This window comes from Mustelus asterias, chromosome 15, assembly GCF_964213995.1.
Source record: "Mustelus asterias chromosome 15, sMusAst1.hap1.1, whole genome shotgun sequence".
Lineage (NCBI taxonomy): Eukaryota > Metazoa > Chordata > Chondrichthyes > Carcharhiniformes > Triakidae > Mustelus > Mustelus asterias.
Window position 1 is genome coordinate 86,661,951 of NC_135815.1, and position 18,644 is coordinate 86,680,594.

Consider the following 18,644-nt stretch of genomic DNA (forward strand, 5'->3'; position numbering starts at 1 on the left):
CCTGTGACGTCACCTTCAAAGATCTGTGGACTTGCACACCCAGGTCCCTCTGCGTCTCTACACCCTTTATGGTTCTTCCATTTATCGTGTAGCTCCTCCCTACATTATTCCCACCAAAATGCATCACTTCGCATTTATCAGGATTGAACTCCATCTGCCATTTCCTTGCCCAAATTTCCAGCCTATCTATATCCTTCTGTAGCCTCTGACAATGTTCCTCACTATCTGCAAGTCCTGCCAGTTTTGTGTCGTCCGCAAACTTACTGATCACCCCAGTTACTCCTTCTTCCAGATCATTTATATAAATCACAAACAGCAGAGGTCCCAATACAGAGCCCTGCGGTACACCACTAGTCACAGGCCTCCAGCCGGAAAAAGACCCTTCCACTACCACCCTCTGTCTTCTATGACCAAGCCAGTTCTCCACCCATCTAGCCACCTCCCCCTTTATCCCATGGGATCCAACCTTTTTCACTAGCCTACCATGAGGGACTTTGTCAAACGCTTTACTAAAGTCCATATAGACAACATCCACGGCCCTTCCTTCGTCAACCATTTTGGTCACTTCTTCAAAAAACATCACCAGGTTAGTGAGGCATGACCTCCCTCTCACAAAACCATGTTGACTATCGTTAATGAGTTTATTCCTTTCTAAATGCGCATACATCCTATCTTTAAGAATCTTCTCCAACAACTTCCCCACCACGGACGTCAAGCTCACCGGCCTATAATTACCCGGGTTATCCTTCCTACCCTTCTTAAATAACGGGACCACATTGGCTATCCTCCAATCCTCTGGGACCTCACCTGTGTCCAGTGACGAGACAAAGATTTGCGTCAGAGGCCCAACATCTCATCAGAATTGAACCTTGTTCATGTATTTTTGGGAGAACTTCAGACACACATTAGGGAGGCCATTGGACCCATCTGATCAACACCTGCCCGAAACATTCAGTTCCTCTCCGCAGCATCTCGCTGTCTCGTGTAGGTTCATGGAGGTTTTTTTGCCTCCACTCCTCAACTCATGACCCATTGATCAACCTCTCCTTTGTGCTGGAGTGTTTCCTGAGCTATGGGCCCCTCGACCATCCGTACCCCAGTGCATACCTGTGTCCCCCTTGTCTCGCAATCATGGTTTAACCATTTCACTTCCACTTAATATCGTAACTGTCCCCCTCAGGCCCTCTCTCCTGCACTTCTGATCAAGGCTGAAGAGCGCAAGTATTTTAAACACAAGAAATAGAAGCAGGAGTGGGTCATCAGGCCCCTCAAGCCTGCCCTGCCATTCATGGGCTGATCTATGCCGGCCTCAACTCCTGTTCTGTGCCAGTTTCCTATAGCTCTCTCTATTCCTTGATCTATCTCCTCCACCACTCTAATGATCCAGCCTCCATTACCCATCACCACCCTCTGCGAGAAGAAATGTCCACATACCTCAGTTTTAAATGCCCGGCCCTTTATCTTGTAGCCATGTCGTCCTGTTTGAGACCCTCCCACTAGTGAAAACATCTCACCATCTACCCTGTCAAGCCCCATCAGGATTTTTTATGCAATGAAGTGACTGTGAAAATCCCCTCGTTGCCACACTCCGGAACCTGACCGGGTACACTGAGGGAGAATTTAGCACGGCCAATGCACCCTAACCAGCACGTCTTTCAGACTGTGGAAGGAAACCGGAGCACCCGGAGGAAACCCACGCAGACACGGGGAGAACGTGCAGACTCCGCACAGACAGTGACCCTAGCCAGGAATCGAACCTGGGCCCTTGGTGCTGTGAGGCAGCAGTGCTAACCATTGGTGCCACCAGCCGTAAACCGCTTTGGAAACTTCTGCTGTTGTGAAAGGTGCTATATAAATGCAGGTTCATTCCTTAAGTTGTGCAAAGCTATATTGCTGCACTGGTGGGTAACAATCGGGAAGGTATGACTGCCAAAATTAATTTTAAATTATTCTCTCGACATACGCTAATGCAATGCAGAGAGCAAACCGATTTAAACTTGGTCTTGACTGAAGTAATATGGCGATCGTTACTTGACATTTGGTAACATTGTCAACAGATAAGGTCATTAATTACTATGAGTCCTGTAGAAATGTGTGAGAGTGCTGACAGATTCTCCTGATAGCTTACAGATGTGTGTATGAGACTTGCCTCCCAAGAAGGCTACATCCAGGAGCTAAAAGCAGAAGCTGAAAGCTACAAGGTGGACCACACAAGGCAGCAATCTCTTATCGGCTGCCTGCGAGAAAGGATTCTGGAATCGGAGGAGAGGTCTGGAACATTTCTTACTGCAAAGACCGAGGCAGAAGTGACTGTGCAGGTCTTGGAAAATGAGAGCAGAGAACTCAAACAGAGGAATGCAGAATTAGAGAGCAAACTCAGGTAGGCCTCTTCCTCAGTCACCTCATATCTTCCATGTTATTCTTGTAGAGTTTATTTATCAGTGTTACAAGAAGGCATTAACACTGCAATGAAGTTACTGTGAAAATCCCCCAGTTGCCTCACTCAGGCGCCTGTTCGGGTACACTGAGGGAGAATTTAGCACGGCCAATCCACCTAACCTGCACATCTTTCGGACCGTGGGAGGAAACCGGAGCACCCGGAGGAAACTTACGCAGACACGGTGCAGACTCCGCACAGACAATGACCCAAGCCAGGAATTGAACCCGGGTCCCTGGCGCTGTGAGACAGTAGTGCTAACCACAATGCCACCGTGCCGCTTTCCAAGCTTTCTCCAGCAAGGCCTCCAGTACCATGTCCAAAAACCTGGGAATCCACCGTCTCCCGTGTTGTGCCATTATTCTGTTTTTTTCCATGTAGGGGGGCTACCTCCAGAGCTACCTCCCCTGTTGTCTTGCGACCTTTTACACCCACTTAAGAAGCAGACAGGGCCTCAGTTTTATTTCTCATCTGAAGGGTGGTGAATGTGTGGAATTCACTGCCACAGAAAGTAGTTGAGGCCAAAACATTGTATGATTTCAAGAAGATATAGCTCCTGGGGCTAAAGGGATCGAGGGAAATGGGGGGGGGATCAAGATCAGGATATTGAATTTGATGGCCAGCCATGATTATGATGAATGGTGGAGCAGGCTCGAAGGGCCTCGACTTTCAACTTTGGTCAAAGGACCCGCACCTCTACTTTCTCAGTAGACTAAGGAAATTTGGCATGTCAGCTACGACTCTCACCAACTTCTACAGATGCAACGCAGAAGGCATTCCTTCTGGTTGTATCACAGCTTGGTATGGCTCCTGCTGTGTCCAAGACTGCAAGAAACTACAAAGGCTTGTGAACGGTAGCCCAGTTCATCACTCAGACCAGCACCTGCAATTCCTCTTTGAGAGGCGCAGGCCAGCTTTAAGTAGTCCAGGCTAGCTTTAACTTGTCAAAGATATTTTCACATTAAAACCATTAAAACGCAATTAACGGCTCCCTGATGGTTTATGCAGCCAGAACATTACAGCTGGCACCGACTGCTTGCTCCGATCATGATGATGGGCAGGCAGTTCAAGGTTGGCATGCTGTCTGCATCACCTTGTACAGGTACAGAGTAAATATGGAAGAGAACTGTGCAATTCAAACCCCTTTAAATCAGAGAGAGAGAGAGAAAAAGTGTCTTTCCTCATCCTAATTTCAGTACACGTTTTATAAAAAGCACAATAAAAATTTAGCAGAAAACTGAAGGTCTCTGGTTATGTCAGCTGTGTTTTGCCAACACGTAGAGTGTGCAAACATTAGCAACACACACACCTGTGAGACAGTGAAAGAGACAGACATACCCAACATCTTTCCTCAGCCTAATTTGAGTTATTTTTAAGAAAGCAGATACATTTTTATGGAGACTGTGATAGAGGGGTTTGGGAATTGGATATAGTGACCAAATGACTTTTTGGGGGAATGAGGTGGGGGCATAGATAGCTCAGTGTGAGCTGAGCGATAGCGCAACAATAGGTTAGGAGGCTACTGGGTTCGAGAAGGTGGTTAAAAGGGAAAAGAGGAGAGGAAGTAAGGTGAATGAATTGGTAATCACCGGAACTGAAGGAATGATGGGATGGGAAAGGGTAGCTGTTAAACGAAGGGTTAGGGGATGTGATGCAAGCGAAGGGAAGGTTAGGTGATGCGAGGATAAGCGTGGAATGTCTGAGGGCTGGATTAGCCCCGGAATGCATGACTGGGAAATGCAGCCTTTTCATGCCACACCATCCAGTACTTTCCACCTGAAAGAACAGGAAAAAACAATAGAAGAGGAAAGCAGAAAATGACAGGAATAAAAAACAGAGAAGAGTGATGGAGAAAGAAACAAAAGAGAAAGACCGACCCAGAAGGGGAGAGAGAGAGACAAAGAGTGAAAAATCAAGAGAAGACTAAGATGTGAGATGATATTCTCTGATTTATTGTTTTCCCTGGAAAGGTGGGGGCTGAGGGGAGACCAGATAGAAGTCTACAAAATTATGAGAGGCATAGACAGGGGGGATAGTCAGAGGCTTTTCCCTAGGGTGGAAAGTTCAACTACAAGAGGGCACAGTTTCAAGGTGAGAGGGGGAAGGTTTAGGGGTGACGTGTGAATCACAGATTCCCTATACTGCAGCAGGAGGCCATTCGGCCCATCGAGTCTGCACCGACCACAATCCCACCCAGGCCCTATTCCCATAACCCCAGATATTTACTCTGCTAATCTCCCTGACACGAAGGGGCAATTTGGCATGGCCAATCAACCTAACCCGCACATCTTTGGACTTGTGGGGAAGGTTTTTGACACAGAGAGGGTGGGTGCCTGGAACAAGCTGATAATGGAGGTGGTGGAAGCAGGCACATTAACAACGTTCAAGGCGTATCTTGTTACAGACATGAATGGGAGGTAGACAGAGGAATAGTAACCGCGTATGGGCAATAAATAGTGGGTCTAAATAAGGATTTGGAATTGGAGCAGGCTTGGTGGGCCTGTTCCTGTGCTGAGTTGTTCTTTGCCTAACCTTAAGAACCACTAGAACTACAGATATTGCAGTTACCTATTATATAGAGAAAATATATGGGTACACATGAGATCTAGATGTAGATGATATGTAATCATTTTGTAACATTCAGTCAAATTATCAGTTACATTAGTGTCATATATTTAGACATGGAATTTAAGAAATCAAAGACTTGATTTACAAACCTTAACACAAAGTGCTGTCTGATGTTCGCTTGTCAGGAAATATCTAACAGAGTGGAATGAGAGCAAGCAGGAAGACACGAGGAGAATGAAAGAACAGGATGAATTTTTGGAGAAGTTGGCCGGTGCCATAAATGTCGATTCCCGAGGGACCGAACTTCATCTGGATTTGCTGGTTTCACAGGTATCTAGATCGGGCTCGATGCAAAGGGGCTAATAATCCAGATAATGGTTAACCAGACTACCTCTTGGGCCAACCTTTACATCCTGTCCAGGAGGCTAGAGTCATAGAGGTTCACAGCATGGAAACAGGCCCTTCGGCCCAACTTGTCCATGCTGTCCTTTTTTTAAATGACTAAGCTAGTCCCAATTGCCCGCATTTGGCCCACATCCCTCTATATCCATCTTACCCATGTAACTGTCTAAATGCTTTTTAAAAGACAAAATTGTACCCGCCTCTACTACTACCTCTGGCAGCTCATTCCAGACACTCACCACCCTCTGTGTGAAAGATTTACCCCTCTGGACCCTTTTGTATCTCTCCCCTCTCACCTTAAACCTATGCCCTCTAGTTTTAGACTCCCCTACCTTTGGGAAAAGATATTGACTATCGAGCTGATCTATGCCCCTCATTATTTTATAGACCTCTATAAGATCACCCCTCAGCCTTCTACGCTCCAGGAAAAAAAGTCCCAGTCTATCCAGCCTCTCATAACTGAAACCATCAAGTCCCAGTAGCATCCTAGTAAATCTTTACTGCACTGAAAAAAGAAAGCCTTGCGATGATACAACGCTTTCCATGACCACTGGGTGGCTCAAAGTGACTTACAACCAATGAAATACTTCTGAAAGTGTTCTCACTGTTGTCATGTAGAACAACCAAAATGTGCATAGTAAGCTGCTCCCTCGCCACTTGGTGGTAGAAATTGGGTCCAGAGACTCCCCAGTCAGCCAGAGGGTGGCTGGGTAGAGGCATCAGTGAAAAGATCCTACAATTGCAATGTGTACTACAGTGAGAAGCTATCATGGGTTATGATACAGTTAGGCTTGGGAAGGCCTATCAGCAAATGGGCGGCACGGTGGCGCAGTGGTTAGCACTGCTGCCTCACAGCATCAGGGACCCGGGTTCGATTCCCAGCCTCGGGTCACTGTCTGTGCGAAGTTTGCATGTTCTCCCCGTGTCAGCGTGGGTTTCCTCCGGGTGCTCCGGTTTCCTCCCATAGTCCAAAGATGTGCGGGTTAGGTTGATTGGTCATGCTAAGTTGCCCCTTAGTGTCAGGGGGACTAGCTAGGATAAATGCATGGGATTGTGGGGATAGGGCCTGGGTGGGATTGTGGTCGGTGCAGACTCGATGGGCCGAATGGCCTCCTGCACTGTAGGGATTCTATGATTCTAACTCCCAGGGAGTGCAGATAACTTTCTGCTCGCATGGTAAAGCACCTTTTAGATGTGACGCGAAACCCTGACCAGCTGAAACCTACAGGCGCACATAGTACATTTCCTGAAGCAACAGCTGGAATTCTCTGGCCTCGTACACCCCGCTTCCCCATGCCGGGGAGAATGGAGAATTCGGCGCTCGGCCAAATTTCCATTCACTGCACCGGAGAATCCCAGCCGCGGGCGAGGTGGGAGAATTCCGGCCAACATGTTTCTCGAGTCCGGCCCACACCGTTCCTTAAATTTATCACTGACTTGGGTGAGATTTTGTTACGAAGCCAGTTTCTGCTGCTCGATGTGCTTTCTTCCTTAGGTCGGCGAGGTGTACAAGGAGAACACCAGGAAAGCTCTCCAGATTCGGAGCCTGGAGGAGACTATCAATGCCCAGGACGTGGAGTCCAAGGCTAGCCGGGAAACGATCATGAGACTGGTTTCTGAGTTGGGAAGGGAACAGAAAGCTGTCGCTTCCTACGTGCAGGAACTGGACACTATCCACAAGGTAAGAAGAAGCTGACAGTGACGTGTTCATTAGACCAAATAATAAGAGGTTTATTAGACCATAATTAGAAAACGATGTTGATGAGTGAAATGTAAGGAGTGGAGGGGTTGACTGGGGTGTTCAACGGGTTTTTGATCTTAGCCATTTATCTACCAGCAGCTTAAACATATCTGCCTCCACCACCATCCATGGCAGCCCATTCCAGACATCTACCACTCCCTATGTAAAAACACTCGCCCCTCACATCTCCTTTGAACTGCCCCCCCTCTCACCTTAAGTGCACGTCCCCTAGTATTAGACATTTCAATTCTGGGAAAAAGATTCTGACTGTCCACCCTATCTACGCCTCTCATAATTTTATAGACTTCTATCAGCTCTCCCCTCAGCCTCCGCCGCTCCAGAGAAAACAACCCTAGTTTATCCAGAAGAGTTTGTCCAGCTGACATTCCGAGTCCAGATGACCCTTTGTCAAAGCTGGGCTCGAAACGTCAGCTCTTTTCTCTCCTTACAGATGCTGCCAGACCTGCTGGGATTTTCCAGCATTTCCTCTTTTGGTTTTAGATTCCAGCATCTGCACTCTGAAAGACGTGCTGGTTAGGGTGCATTGACCCGAACAGGCTAGTGTGGCGACTTGGGGAATTTCACAGTAACTTCATTGCAGTGTTAATGTAAGCCTTACTTGTGACTAATAAATAAACTTTAACTTCCTTCCTGTAATGTGGCGGCCGCAATTGAATGCAATACTCTAAGTGCGGCCTAACCAAAGTTTTATAAAGCTGCAACATGACATCCTGACTCTTGTACTCAAAGTTTTAGAACAAAAGATGACCAAAAAAATAATAAAAAGGGAGAAGATAAACTATGAGGGTCAGCAAGTAATATAAAAACAGACAGTAAGAGCTTCTTTAAATTTATAAAAAGGAAGAGAGAGGCCAAAATGAACATAGGCCCCTTCGAGAATGAGACTGGGGAAATAATAATGGGGAATCAGGAAATGGCAGAGGAGCTAAATAAATACTTTGCGTCAGTCTTCATGGTAGAAGATACTAACAAAATTCCAGGAACACTAACTAATCGAGTAGGGGAGGAAATGACTACAATATCTATCACTAGAGAGACAGTACTAGGCGTGCTAATGGGGCTAAAGGCCAATAAGTCCCCTGATGGGTTGCTTCCTAGGATTTTAAAGGAAGAAGCTACAGAGATAGTGGATGCGTTGGTAGTGATTTTCCAGGAAACGTTAAATTCCAGAAAAGTCCCAAAGGATTGGAAAACTGTCGATGTCACTCTTATTCAAAAAGGGAGGGAGACAAAAACAGGTAACTCTTGGCCAGTTAGCTTAACATCTGTCATTGGGAAAATGTTAAAGTCCAATAAAAAGGATATAATATCAGAGCATTTCGAAATACATAATATAATCAAACAGTGTCAGCATGGCTTCATGAAAGGGAAATCATGCCTGACAAATCTATTAGAATTCTTTGAGGTGGCAGTGAGCAGGATAAATAAAGGGGAACCAGTAGATGTAATATACTTGGATTTCAAAAAAAGCATGCAATAAGGCACTGCTGTTTAATAAGATAAGAACGCATGGTGTTGGGGATGGTATATTAGCACGGACAGAGGATTGGCAAATTAATAGAAGACATAGCGTGGGATATTCTGGCTGCGCTCACCCCCAAGGTCGAAAATTCCCACCTGAGGTCAACAGACCTTTGCATAGTCCGCCAAATTTTCTGTCCCGCCCGCTCTGATTCCCGTGGTGAGCGGGATGGGAAAATTCCATCCCAGAGGGGCATTTTCAGGATCGCACCCCAGTGCACTGTTTGAGAGCACATTTCCACTCTATCTGACGAAGGAGCAGCGCTCCGAAAGCTAATGGTATTTGCTACCAAATAAACATAGAACATAGAACATAGAACATTACAGCGCAGAACAGGCCCTTCGGCCCACGATGTTGCACCGACCAGTTAAAAAAAAAAACTGTGACCCTCCAACCTAAACCAATTTCTTTTCGTCCATGAACCTATCTACGGATCTCTTAAACGCCCCCAAACTAGGCGCATTTACTACTGATGCTGGCAGGGCATTCCAATCCCTCACCACCCTCTGGGTAAAGAACCTACCCCTGACATCGGTTCTATAACTACCCCCCCTCAATTTAAAGCCATGCCCCCTCGTGCTGGATTTCTCCATCAGAGGAAAAAGGCTATCACTATCCACCCTATCTAAACCTCTAATCATCTTATATGTTTCAATAAGATCCCCTCTTAGCCGCCGCCTTTCCAGCGAAAACAATCCCAAATCCCTCAGCCTCTCCTCATAGGATCTCCCCTCCATACCAGGCAACATCCTGGTAAACCTCCTCTGCACCCTCTCCAAAGCCTCCACATCCTTCCTGTAATGTGGGGACCAGAACTGCACACAGTACTCCAAGTGCGGCCGCACCAGAGTTGTGTACAGTTGCAACATAACGCTACGACTCCTAAATTCAATCCCCCTACCAATAAACGCCAAGACACCATATGCCTTCTTAACAACCTTATCTACTTGATTCCCAACTTTCAGGGATCTATGCACACATACACCTAGATCCCTCTGCTCCTCCACACTATTCAAAGTCCTCCCGTTAGCCCTATACTCAACACATCTGTTATTCCTACCAAAGTGAATTACCTCACACTTCTCCGCATTAAACTCCATCCGCCACCTCTCGGCCCAACTTTGCAACCTGTCTAAGTCTTCCTGCAAACTACGACACCCTTCCTCACTGTCTACCACACCACCGACTTTGGTGTCATCAGCAAATTTGCTAATCCACCCAACTATACCCTCATCCAGATCATTAATAAATATTACAAACAGCAGTGGCCCCAAAACAGATCCCTGAGGTACACCACTTGTAACCGCACTCCATGATGAATATTTACTATCAACCACCACCCTCTGTTTCCTATCCGCTAGCCAATTCCTGATCCAATTTCCTAGATCACCCCCAATCCCATACATCTGCATTTTCTGCAGAAGCCTACCATGGTGAACCTTATCAAACGCCTTACTAAAATCCATATATACCACGTCCACTGCCTTGCCCCCATCCACCTCCTTGGTCACTTTCTCAAAAAACTCAATAAGGTTAGTAAGGCACGACCTACCTGCCACAAAACCATGCTGACTATCACCTATCAATTCATTACTCTCCAAATAACTATAAATCCTATCCCTTATAATTTTTTCCAACATCTTGCCGACAACAGAAGTGAGACTCACCGGTCTATAATTCCCGGGGAAGTCTCTGTTCCCCTTCTTAAACAATGGGACAACATTCGCTAACCTCCAATCTTCTGGTACTATACCAGAGGCCAACGACGACCTGAAGATCAGAGCCAGAGGCTCTGCAATCACTTCTCTTGCCTCCCAGAGAATCCTTGGATAAATCCCATCCGGACCAGGGGATTTATCTATTTTCAGACCCTCCAGAATATCCTGCACATCCTCCTTATCAACTGTAATACTGTCTATTCTACTCCCTTGCAACCCAGTGTCCTCCTCAGCTATATTCATGTCCCCTTGCGTGAACACCGAAGAGAAATATTGGTTCAATGCTTCACCAATCTCCTCCGGTTCCACACATAACTTCCCTCTGCCATCTATAACTGGCCCTAAACTTGCCCTAACCAACCTTCTGTTCTTGACATACCTATAGAACGCCTTAGGATTCTCTTTAACCCTATCCGCCAAAGTCTTCTCATGTCCCCTTTTAGCCCTTCTAAGCTCGCTCTTCAATTCCCTCTTAGCCAATCTAAAGCTTTCTAGTGCACTACCCGAGTGCTCACGTCTCATCCGAACATAAGCCTCCTTTTTCTTTTTAACCAACAAAGAAACTTTTTTGGTGCACCACGGTTCCCTAGCCCTACCAATTCCTCCTTGCCTGACAGGGACATACCTATCACAGACTCGCAGTAGCTGCTCCTTGAAAAAACTCCACATGTCGGACGTTCCCAGTCCCTGTAATCTCCTAGTCCAACCTATGTTTCCTAATTCTCTCCTAATAGCCTCATAATTACCCTTCCCCCAGCTAAAACCATTGGCCCGAGGTTCATGCCTATCCCTTTCCATCACTAAGGTGAACGTAACCGAATTGTGGTCACTATCACCAAAATGCACACCAACTTCCAAGTCTAGCACCTGGTCTGGCTCATTTCCCAGCACCAGATCCAATATAGCCTCACCTCTAGTTGGCCTGTCTACATACTGAGTCAAAAAACCTTCCTGCACGCTTTGAACAAAAACTGACCCCTCTAACGAGCTAGAGCTATAACAATTCCAGTCAATATTAGTCAAGTTAAAATCCCCCATAACAATTGCCCTATTACTTTCACTCCTAAGCAGGATTGACTCCGCAATCCTTTCCTCAACCTCTCTAGAACTTTTAGGAGGTCTATAAAAGACTCCCAACAGGGTGACCTCTCCTCTCCTATTTCTAATCTCCGCCCATACTACCTCAACAGATAAGTCCTCATCAAACCTCCTCTCTGACACTGTGATACAATCTCTGACCAATAATGCTACCCCTCCCCCTCTTCTACCTCCTTCCCTACTTCGACTAAAACATTTGAACCCCGGGACCTGCAGCATCCATTCCTGCCCCTGCTCTATCCATGTCTCTGAAATAGCCACAACATCGAAGTCCCAGGTACTGATCCACGCTGCAAGTTCACCCACTTTATTGCGAATACTCCTGGCATTGAAGTATACACATTTCAAACCCTGCTCCACCCCACCTCTGCAATGCCGTGCATTGCAGTCCCCATCCATGCATCCCTCACTTTCACTTAAACCTGTTGGACTTTAACCTGGTGTTGTTAAAACTCTTACTAGTGGAGTGCCACAGGGATCAGTGCTGGGGCCACAGTTATTTACAATATATATTAATGACTGGGATGAGGGAAGTGAATGTACGATTGCTGAGTTTGCGGATGGCACAAAAATAAGTGGGAAGGCAAGTGGTGAGGATGACACAGGGAGGGATCTTCCGGCTAAGCTCACCCCAAAACCGGAAAATCCTGCCCAAGGTCAACGGACCTGTGCATGGTGCGCCCTCGGGAATCGTAGCGGGCGGGATGGGAATGTTCTGGTGACAAAGAGTCTAAAGAAGGATAGAGACAGGTTAAATGAGCAGCCAAAAGCTTGGCAGATGGAATATAATGTAGGAAAATGCAAAGTTATGCACTTGGTAGGAAGAATAAAGGAAGTGAATGTAATTTAAATGGAGAGAGACTGCAGAAAGCTCCAGCACAGAGGAATCTGGGGGCCCTTGTGCATAAATTACAAAAAATTAGCATCCAAGTTCAGCAGGTAATAGGGAAAGCAAATAGAATGTTGGCCTTTATTTCAAAGGGGGTGGAGTATAAACGTAGGGAGGTCTTGCTAAAATTTTACAAGGCACTAGTTAGACCACACCTGGAATACTGTGAGCTGTTTTGGTCCCCTTAATTAAGAAAAGATATACTGGCATTGGAGGCAATTCAGAGAAGGTTCACTAGGTTGATCTCGATATGGAGTGATTTTCTTATGAGGAGAGATTGAGTAGGTTGGGCCTGCACTCATTGGAGTTTAGAAGAATGAGAGGCGACCTTACTGAGATATATAGGATTCTCAGGGGGCGCGATGGGGTAGATACTGAGGTAAATGCTCCCCTTGTGGGAGGGTCTAGGACCAGAGGGCATCAACTCCGAGTAAGAGGTCACCCATTTAGAGATGAGGAGGAATTTCTTCTCTGAGGGGAGTGAAACTGTGGAATTCTTTATCACAGAGGGCTGTAGAGGCTGGGGCGTTAAGAATGTTCAAGGCTGAGAGAGACAAATTTGTAATCAGTAAGGGAATCGAGGGTTATGGGGATCAGGCAGGAAAGTGGAGTTGAGGATTATCACGTCAGATCAGTCATGATCTCATTGGATGGCAGAGCAGACTCGATGGGCCGAGCGGCCTACTACTGCTCCTACATCTTAGAACAAAGAACAAAGAACAGTACAGCACAGGAACAGGCCCTTCGGCCCTCCAAGCCTGCGCTGATCACATTGTCCTATTTAGACCAACCGCTTATATCCCTCGATTCCCCATCTGTTCATCTGTCTATCCAGATAAGTCTTGAATGTCGTTACCGTATCTGCCTCAACCACCTCACTTGGCAGTGCATTCCAGGCCCCACCACCCTCTGTGTAAAAACCTTCCCTCGCACATCTCCACTGAGCCTTTCTCCCCTTATCTTGAACCTGTGCCCCCTTGTAATTATCATTTCTGCCCTGGGAAAAAGCTTCCAGCTGTTCACCCTATCTGTACTTCTATCGGGTTGCCCTTCAGCCTCCATCTTTCCAGGGAGAACAATCCCAGTTTATTCAATCTCTCCTCATAGTTAATACCTTCCATACCAGGCAACATCCTGGTGAACCTTTTCTGCACTCTCTCCAAAGCCTCCACATCCTTCTGGTAGTGTGGTGACCAGAATTGGACACAGTATTCCAAATGTGGCCTAACCAACGTTTTATATATCTTCTGGTTATATTGTCTTCTGGTCGCCCCCTCTCACTTTATTTTTAACCATCTTTTTACACTCCTGTTCTCTTACCCTATTTGTTCCTTGGCCATTTATGTCCTGTCTTAGATTAGCCTGTTCAACGCTCTCCTTTCCTGTTTCATTTACACTTAGCCTTGTTTCATTTCTTGAAGTTTATTTATTAGTCACAAGTAAGGCTTACATTAACACCGCAATGAAGTTACTGTGAAATTCCCCTGGGCGCCACACTCCGGCGCCTGTTCGGGTACACTGAAGGAGAATTTAGCACGGCCAATGCATCTAACCAGCACGTCTTTCAGAATGTGGGAGGAAACCGGAGCACCCGGAGGAAACCCACGCAGACACGGGGAGAACGTGCAAACTCCACACAGACAGTGACCCAAGTCGGGAATCGAACCCAGGTCTCTGGCGCTGTGAAGCAGCAGTGCTAACCACTGTGCTACTGTGCCACCCAGTTCTAGAGACCTTGCAGATCCCTTCCTCCATCTTACTAGTGCAAAGTCTTTTCCCCATGTATCCTCGCCATTAGGGCATTGGTCGCACTCCAGTTATTGGAGTCCATCCTACATCTCCTTCCTACATCTCAAACACCCTCAAAGCTTGCCCAATGATTGTCTCTGTTTCCCATTCAGATCCGAAGCTTCTCGTTGCTGGGTGTATATTTGATTTTCTTTTTTTAACAACCTCTCAGGAATTAGACAACGCACTGAATACTAAACACCACCTGGAAAGAGAGAACAGAATCCTGCATGACAGGTTGGATTCAATGCAAAGGGCCTTGGAAGCCACGAAGTTGGAGACCGGGAGTTGGGAACAGCGTTCCAAAGAGCTGGATCGGAGCTTACAGACCCGTGTGTGTGAGGCCAAAGCCACACATGGCCAATTGGAAGCATTCAGGCATCAACTGGCATCGCTGCTCAGCAAGGCGGATGTAGTCATCCAGCCCGCTGAAGACGCTATCAAAGAAAGAATCTGCGAGATTTCAAACAGCGAGGAAAGTAGCAAAAGGGTAAGTGGTGTCTCTCTGCATGATATCGCGGGCCAGAAAAGACATGGTGAAAAGTAAAGGGGGAGAATGTGTCTAACAGCCAGGAAATTGGGAGCGGGGTAGGGTGGGGTGGTGACATCACCCTGTCGTACCCCCCCACCTCAGTATATCTGCTGCTAAAACCCTCACCTAGGCCCCAGACCCGGCCATTCCAGCACTTTCCACGTTGATCTCTTCCCTTTCACCCTCATCTAAAACTCTCCCAATTTTACATCTTATTCATCCATCATCCTCACAACTCCAGCAGCTCAAATGTAGAATTCTCAACCTCATGTTCCTACCCCCTCTTTGAGGGCATGGTGGCACAGTGGGTTAGCACTGCTACCTCACAGCGCCTGGGACACGAGTTCGACTCCCGGCTTGGGTCACTGTCTGTGTGGAGTCTGCACGTTCTCCCCGTGTCTTGCTCCGAAAATGCAGTTATTTTCTTCTTTACCTTGAACAGGGCCTGCGACAGGCTGTAGCTCAGTGGTTTCACTCACTCAAGGTCCAAACTGTGGGTTTCAGTCTCGCTCCAAAGGCACGCACACACAATCCAGCCTGATGCTCCGCCGCAGTACTGAGGGAGTGCTAACTGCCGTGAGTGCCATCTTTCAGACGAGGCACTAAACACAAGCCCTGTCTCCCCTCCCTGAAAGATTCCACGGTCACGGTTGGATGAAGAGAAGGTGACTTCTTCCCCGGTGTCCTGGACAATATTTATCCCCCAACCAACATCACTTTAAAAGAATGTTCCAGTTATTGCTGTTTGTGGGAGCTTGCTGTGCACAAAATGGCTGCATTACAGCAGTAATGGTTGTGAAGCACTCTGGGATCCCCTGAACGGTAGCACAGTGGCACAGTGGTTAGCACTGCTGCCTCACAGCGCCAGAGACCTGGGTTCAATTCCCGGCTTGGGTCACTGTCTGTGCGGAGTCTGCACGTTCTCCCCGTGTCTGTGTGGGTTTCCTCCGGGTGCTCCGGTTTCCTCCCACAGTCCAACAGACATGCTGGTTAGGTACATTGGCCATTCTAAATTCTCCCTCAGTGTACCCGAACAGGCGCCGGAGTGTGGTGACTAGGGGATTTTCACAGTAACTTCATTGCGGTGTTAATGTAAGCCTACTTGTTACTAATAAATAAACTTTAGACAATGGGGAAATAGCATGAAATGCTGATTCCATATTTGTTGCAACTGAGGCATTCTGCCACTAGGTGGCATCATTGCCATTCAGTCAGGGTTACAGACATGGCTGTCTTGTTAAGTATATGATGTGGAGATGCCGGTGTTGGACTGGGGTTGTTAAGTATATCCCCTGGAAGGTTGGCTCAGAATAGAGGCTGCCTGATTTTTATGAATTAGTTGCAGAGTTTAAAAAGATTTGAGTGTTGGGTGAACAAAAGTAATGAATAATCCTTAGAATAGAATCCCTACAGTGCAGAAGGAGACCATTTGGCCCATCGAGTCTGCATCAACCACAACCCCACCCAGACCCTATCCCCATAACTCCACTTATTTACCCTAGCTAGTCCCCCCCTGACATTAAGGGGCAACTTAGCATGGCCAATCCACCTAACCCGCACATCTTTGGACTGTGGGAGGAAACCGGAGCACCCGGAGGAAACCCACGCAGACACGGGGAGAATGTGCAAACTCCACACAGACAGTGACTGGAGCCGGGAATTGAACCCGGTTCCCTGGCGCTGTGAGGCAGCAGTGCTAACCACTGTGCCACCCTGGGTTTATAATCTCCTGATAATAATCCAAACTAACCACTGGAATTTGTTTAGATTCGAGGCAGAGGTTTTAAAACTGCTTCTCTGAGAGTTCCACCATCTGATTCCTGTCCCTCAATCAGCAAGTTTCTCTTCTTTGTATTGATATTATCAGCTCTGCCTCAATGAGAGCATTCCTGTCAGCGTAATTCTGATTGTATTTGGGTAATTTACCCCCCTTCCCCTTTTTCCATAAGAAAGGGGTCCGTCGGTGTTTGCAGGGATCCCCAGGACTTAGCCGGGAATAAAGAGGTTCAAACAAAATACTGCGGACGCCGGAATGTGAAACAAAAACAGAAAATGCTGGAAAATCTCAGCAGGTCTGACAGCCTCTGTGGAGAGAGAATAGAGCCAATGTTTCGACTCTGGATGACCCTTCGTCAGATCTATTCTCTCTCCACAGATGCTGTCAGACCTGCTGAGATTTTCCAGCATTTGCTGTTTTTGAGTAAAGAAGTTTCTCCTGAATTTGTTATCAGAAATTAGCTCTTATATTTATGGCCCTTGTTTTCGGTTTATCCCAAATCTGTGTAAGTCCAATTCTCTTCCTGGACCTGGTGTGTACTAAGGTCGACTTTCACCTGTTTCCATAGCCAGTAATCCCCGGAACAGGTCACTAGTCTCTCCCCAGAAGCTCTAGCTTGAGAGGCACCATTCCACATCAAGCAAGGCTGACCAGGCTTGGCACGTTGGAAGGATTTGGCAGGTTGACACATTCACCCTGTTTGGCCGCGTTATGAACTTGGCCTTCCTTGGCCATCAAGACCTGGGATGGGACTCGAACCCGGAACTTCTGGCTTGGAGGCAGGGACGCTACACACTGCGCCCACAAGACCTCCAATCTTTGTAAACATCTCTATGTTTACTGTATCGCTCCTCCTCATAATGTTAAAGATCACTATCAGGTCACCTGGGGTGGCACAATGGCACAGTGGTTAGCACTGCTGCCTCACAGCGCCAGGGACTCAGGTTCAATTCCCAGCTTGGGTCACTGTCTGTGTGGAGTCTGCACATCCTCCCCGTGTCTGCGTGGGTTTCCTCCGGGTGCTCCGGTTTCCTCCCACAGTCCAAAAGATGTGCTGGTTAGGGGTGCATTGTAAGAAGTTTAACAACACCAGGTTAAATGCACCAGGGTGCATTGGCCATGCTAAATTCTCCCTCAGTGTACCCGAACAGGCGCCGGAGTGTGGCGACTCGGGGATTTTCACAGTAACTTCATTGCAATGTTAATGTAAGCCTACTTGTGACACTAATAAATAAACTTTAACTTTAAAAAGCTCTCAGCCTTCTTTCTCCCAGAGGAAAGTGCTCTTCCCTGTTGTATATAACGGGTGGGATTTCATGGCCTCGCTTATCCCGAAACCATAAAATCCCGCCCGAAGTCAACAGACTTTCCCATGGTCCGCCCCTCGCCCGGTCCGATTCCCGTGTCGGGCGGGTCGGAAAAATTCCAGCCAACCTCTCAGTTCTGACATGATCCTTTCTGGATTATTTTTGCACCTTCTCCAGTGGCTCAATATTGTCTTTGCTGCATGAACCCCGGAACAGTGCACAGATTTCCCTCCGCATTGACTCCGGCGAGAAAGAATCTCTAAGATCTTTTTGTTTGATTTTAAATATGAACTTTCCCCTCATGCTAACCCGCTTGTTTCAGAGGTTACTGTGACCAATTCACTTTTTGTTTATGGCGATAAAAGGGACAAAAGAAACACTAAGAAAACTCATTCGCGTACAATGCCTGGAACGCTGTAAATGTGACTGGAGAAATTGGTTCCTGTTTGCCTTCTGATGGAGTGATTGCATTAAAACTCCGAACAATGGTGTTATTATCGGGAGATTCTGCTTCGACTGGCGAGCCTTGATCCAAATCAAGGGAAAGCTTTGCACGTCACGCTCGAACGGGTACCTGCAGTGGAATGTGCTGTTTAGCTGAACTGCACCAGACCAGCCAGTGTCCCTCCCCACTCACCCCCAACATGCTTTCAAAGTGGGGAGGAATCGAGGGTGGATCATGGATCTGCTGGGTTACTTCACAATTCCCCAAGTGAACAAAGTTCAGATCGAGGCGGGGGTGTGTGTGAGTGAGTGTGTGTGTGTGTGAGTGTGCGTGTGTGAGTGTGCGTGTGTGTGTGAGTGTGTGTGTGTGTGAGTGTGCGTGTGTGAGTGTGTGTGAGTG

The 18,644-nt window shown here is 47.1% G+C and overlaps 1 protein-coding gene across 2 annotated transcripts in view; it reads left to right on the forward strand.

Annotated features, from left to right (window-relative positions):
• Positions 1-18,644, forward strand: part of ccdc170 (coiled-coil domain containing 170) — a 93,166-nt gene that overhangs the window by 28,233 nt on the left and 46,289 nt on the right. For both annotated transcript variants that reach the window (XM_078230285.1, XM_078230286.1), the window contains 4 exons: positions 2,124-2,380; positions 5,191-5,335; positions 6,903-7,088; positions 14,357-14,674. In XM_078230285.1, coding sequence (XP_078086411.1) covers positions 2,124-2,380; positions 5,191-5,335; positions 6,903-7,088; positions 14,357-14,674 — 906 coding nt within the window. The remainder of the gene's footprint in view (positions 1-2,123; positions 2,381-5,190; positions 5,336-6,902; positions 7,089-14,356; positions 14,675-18,644) is intronic.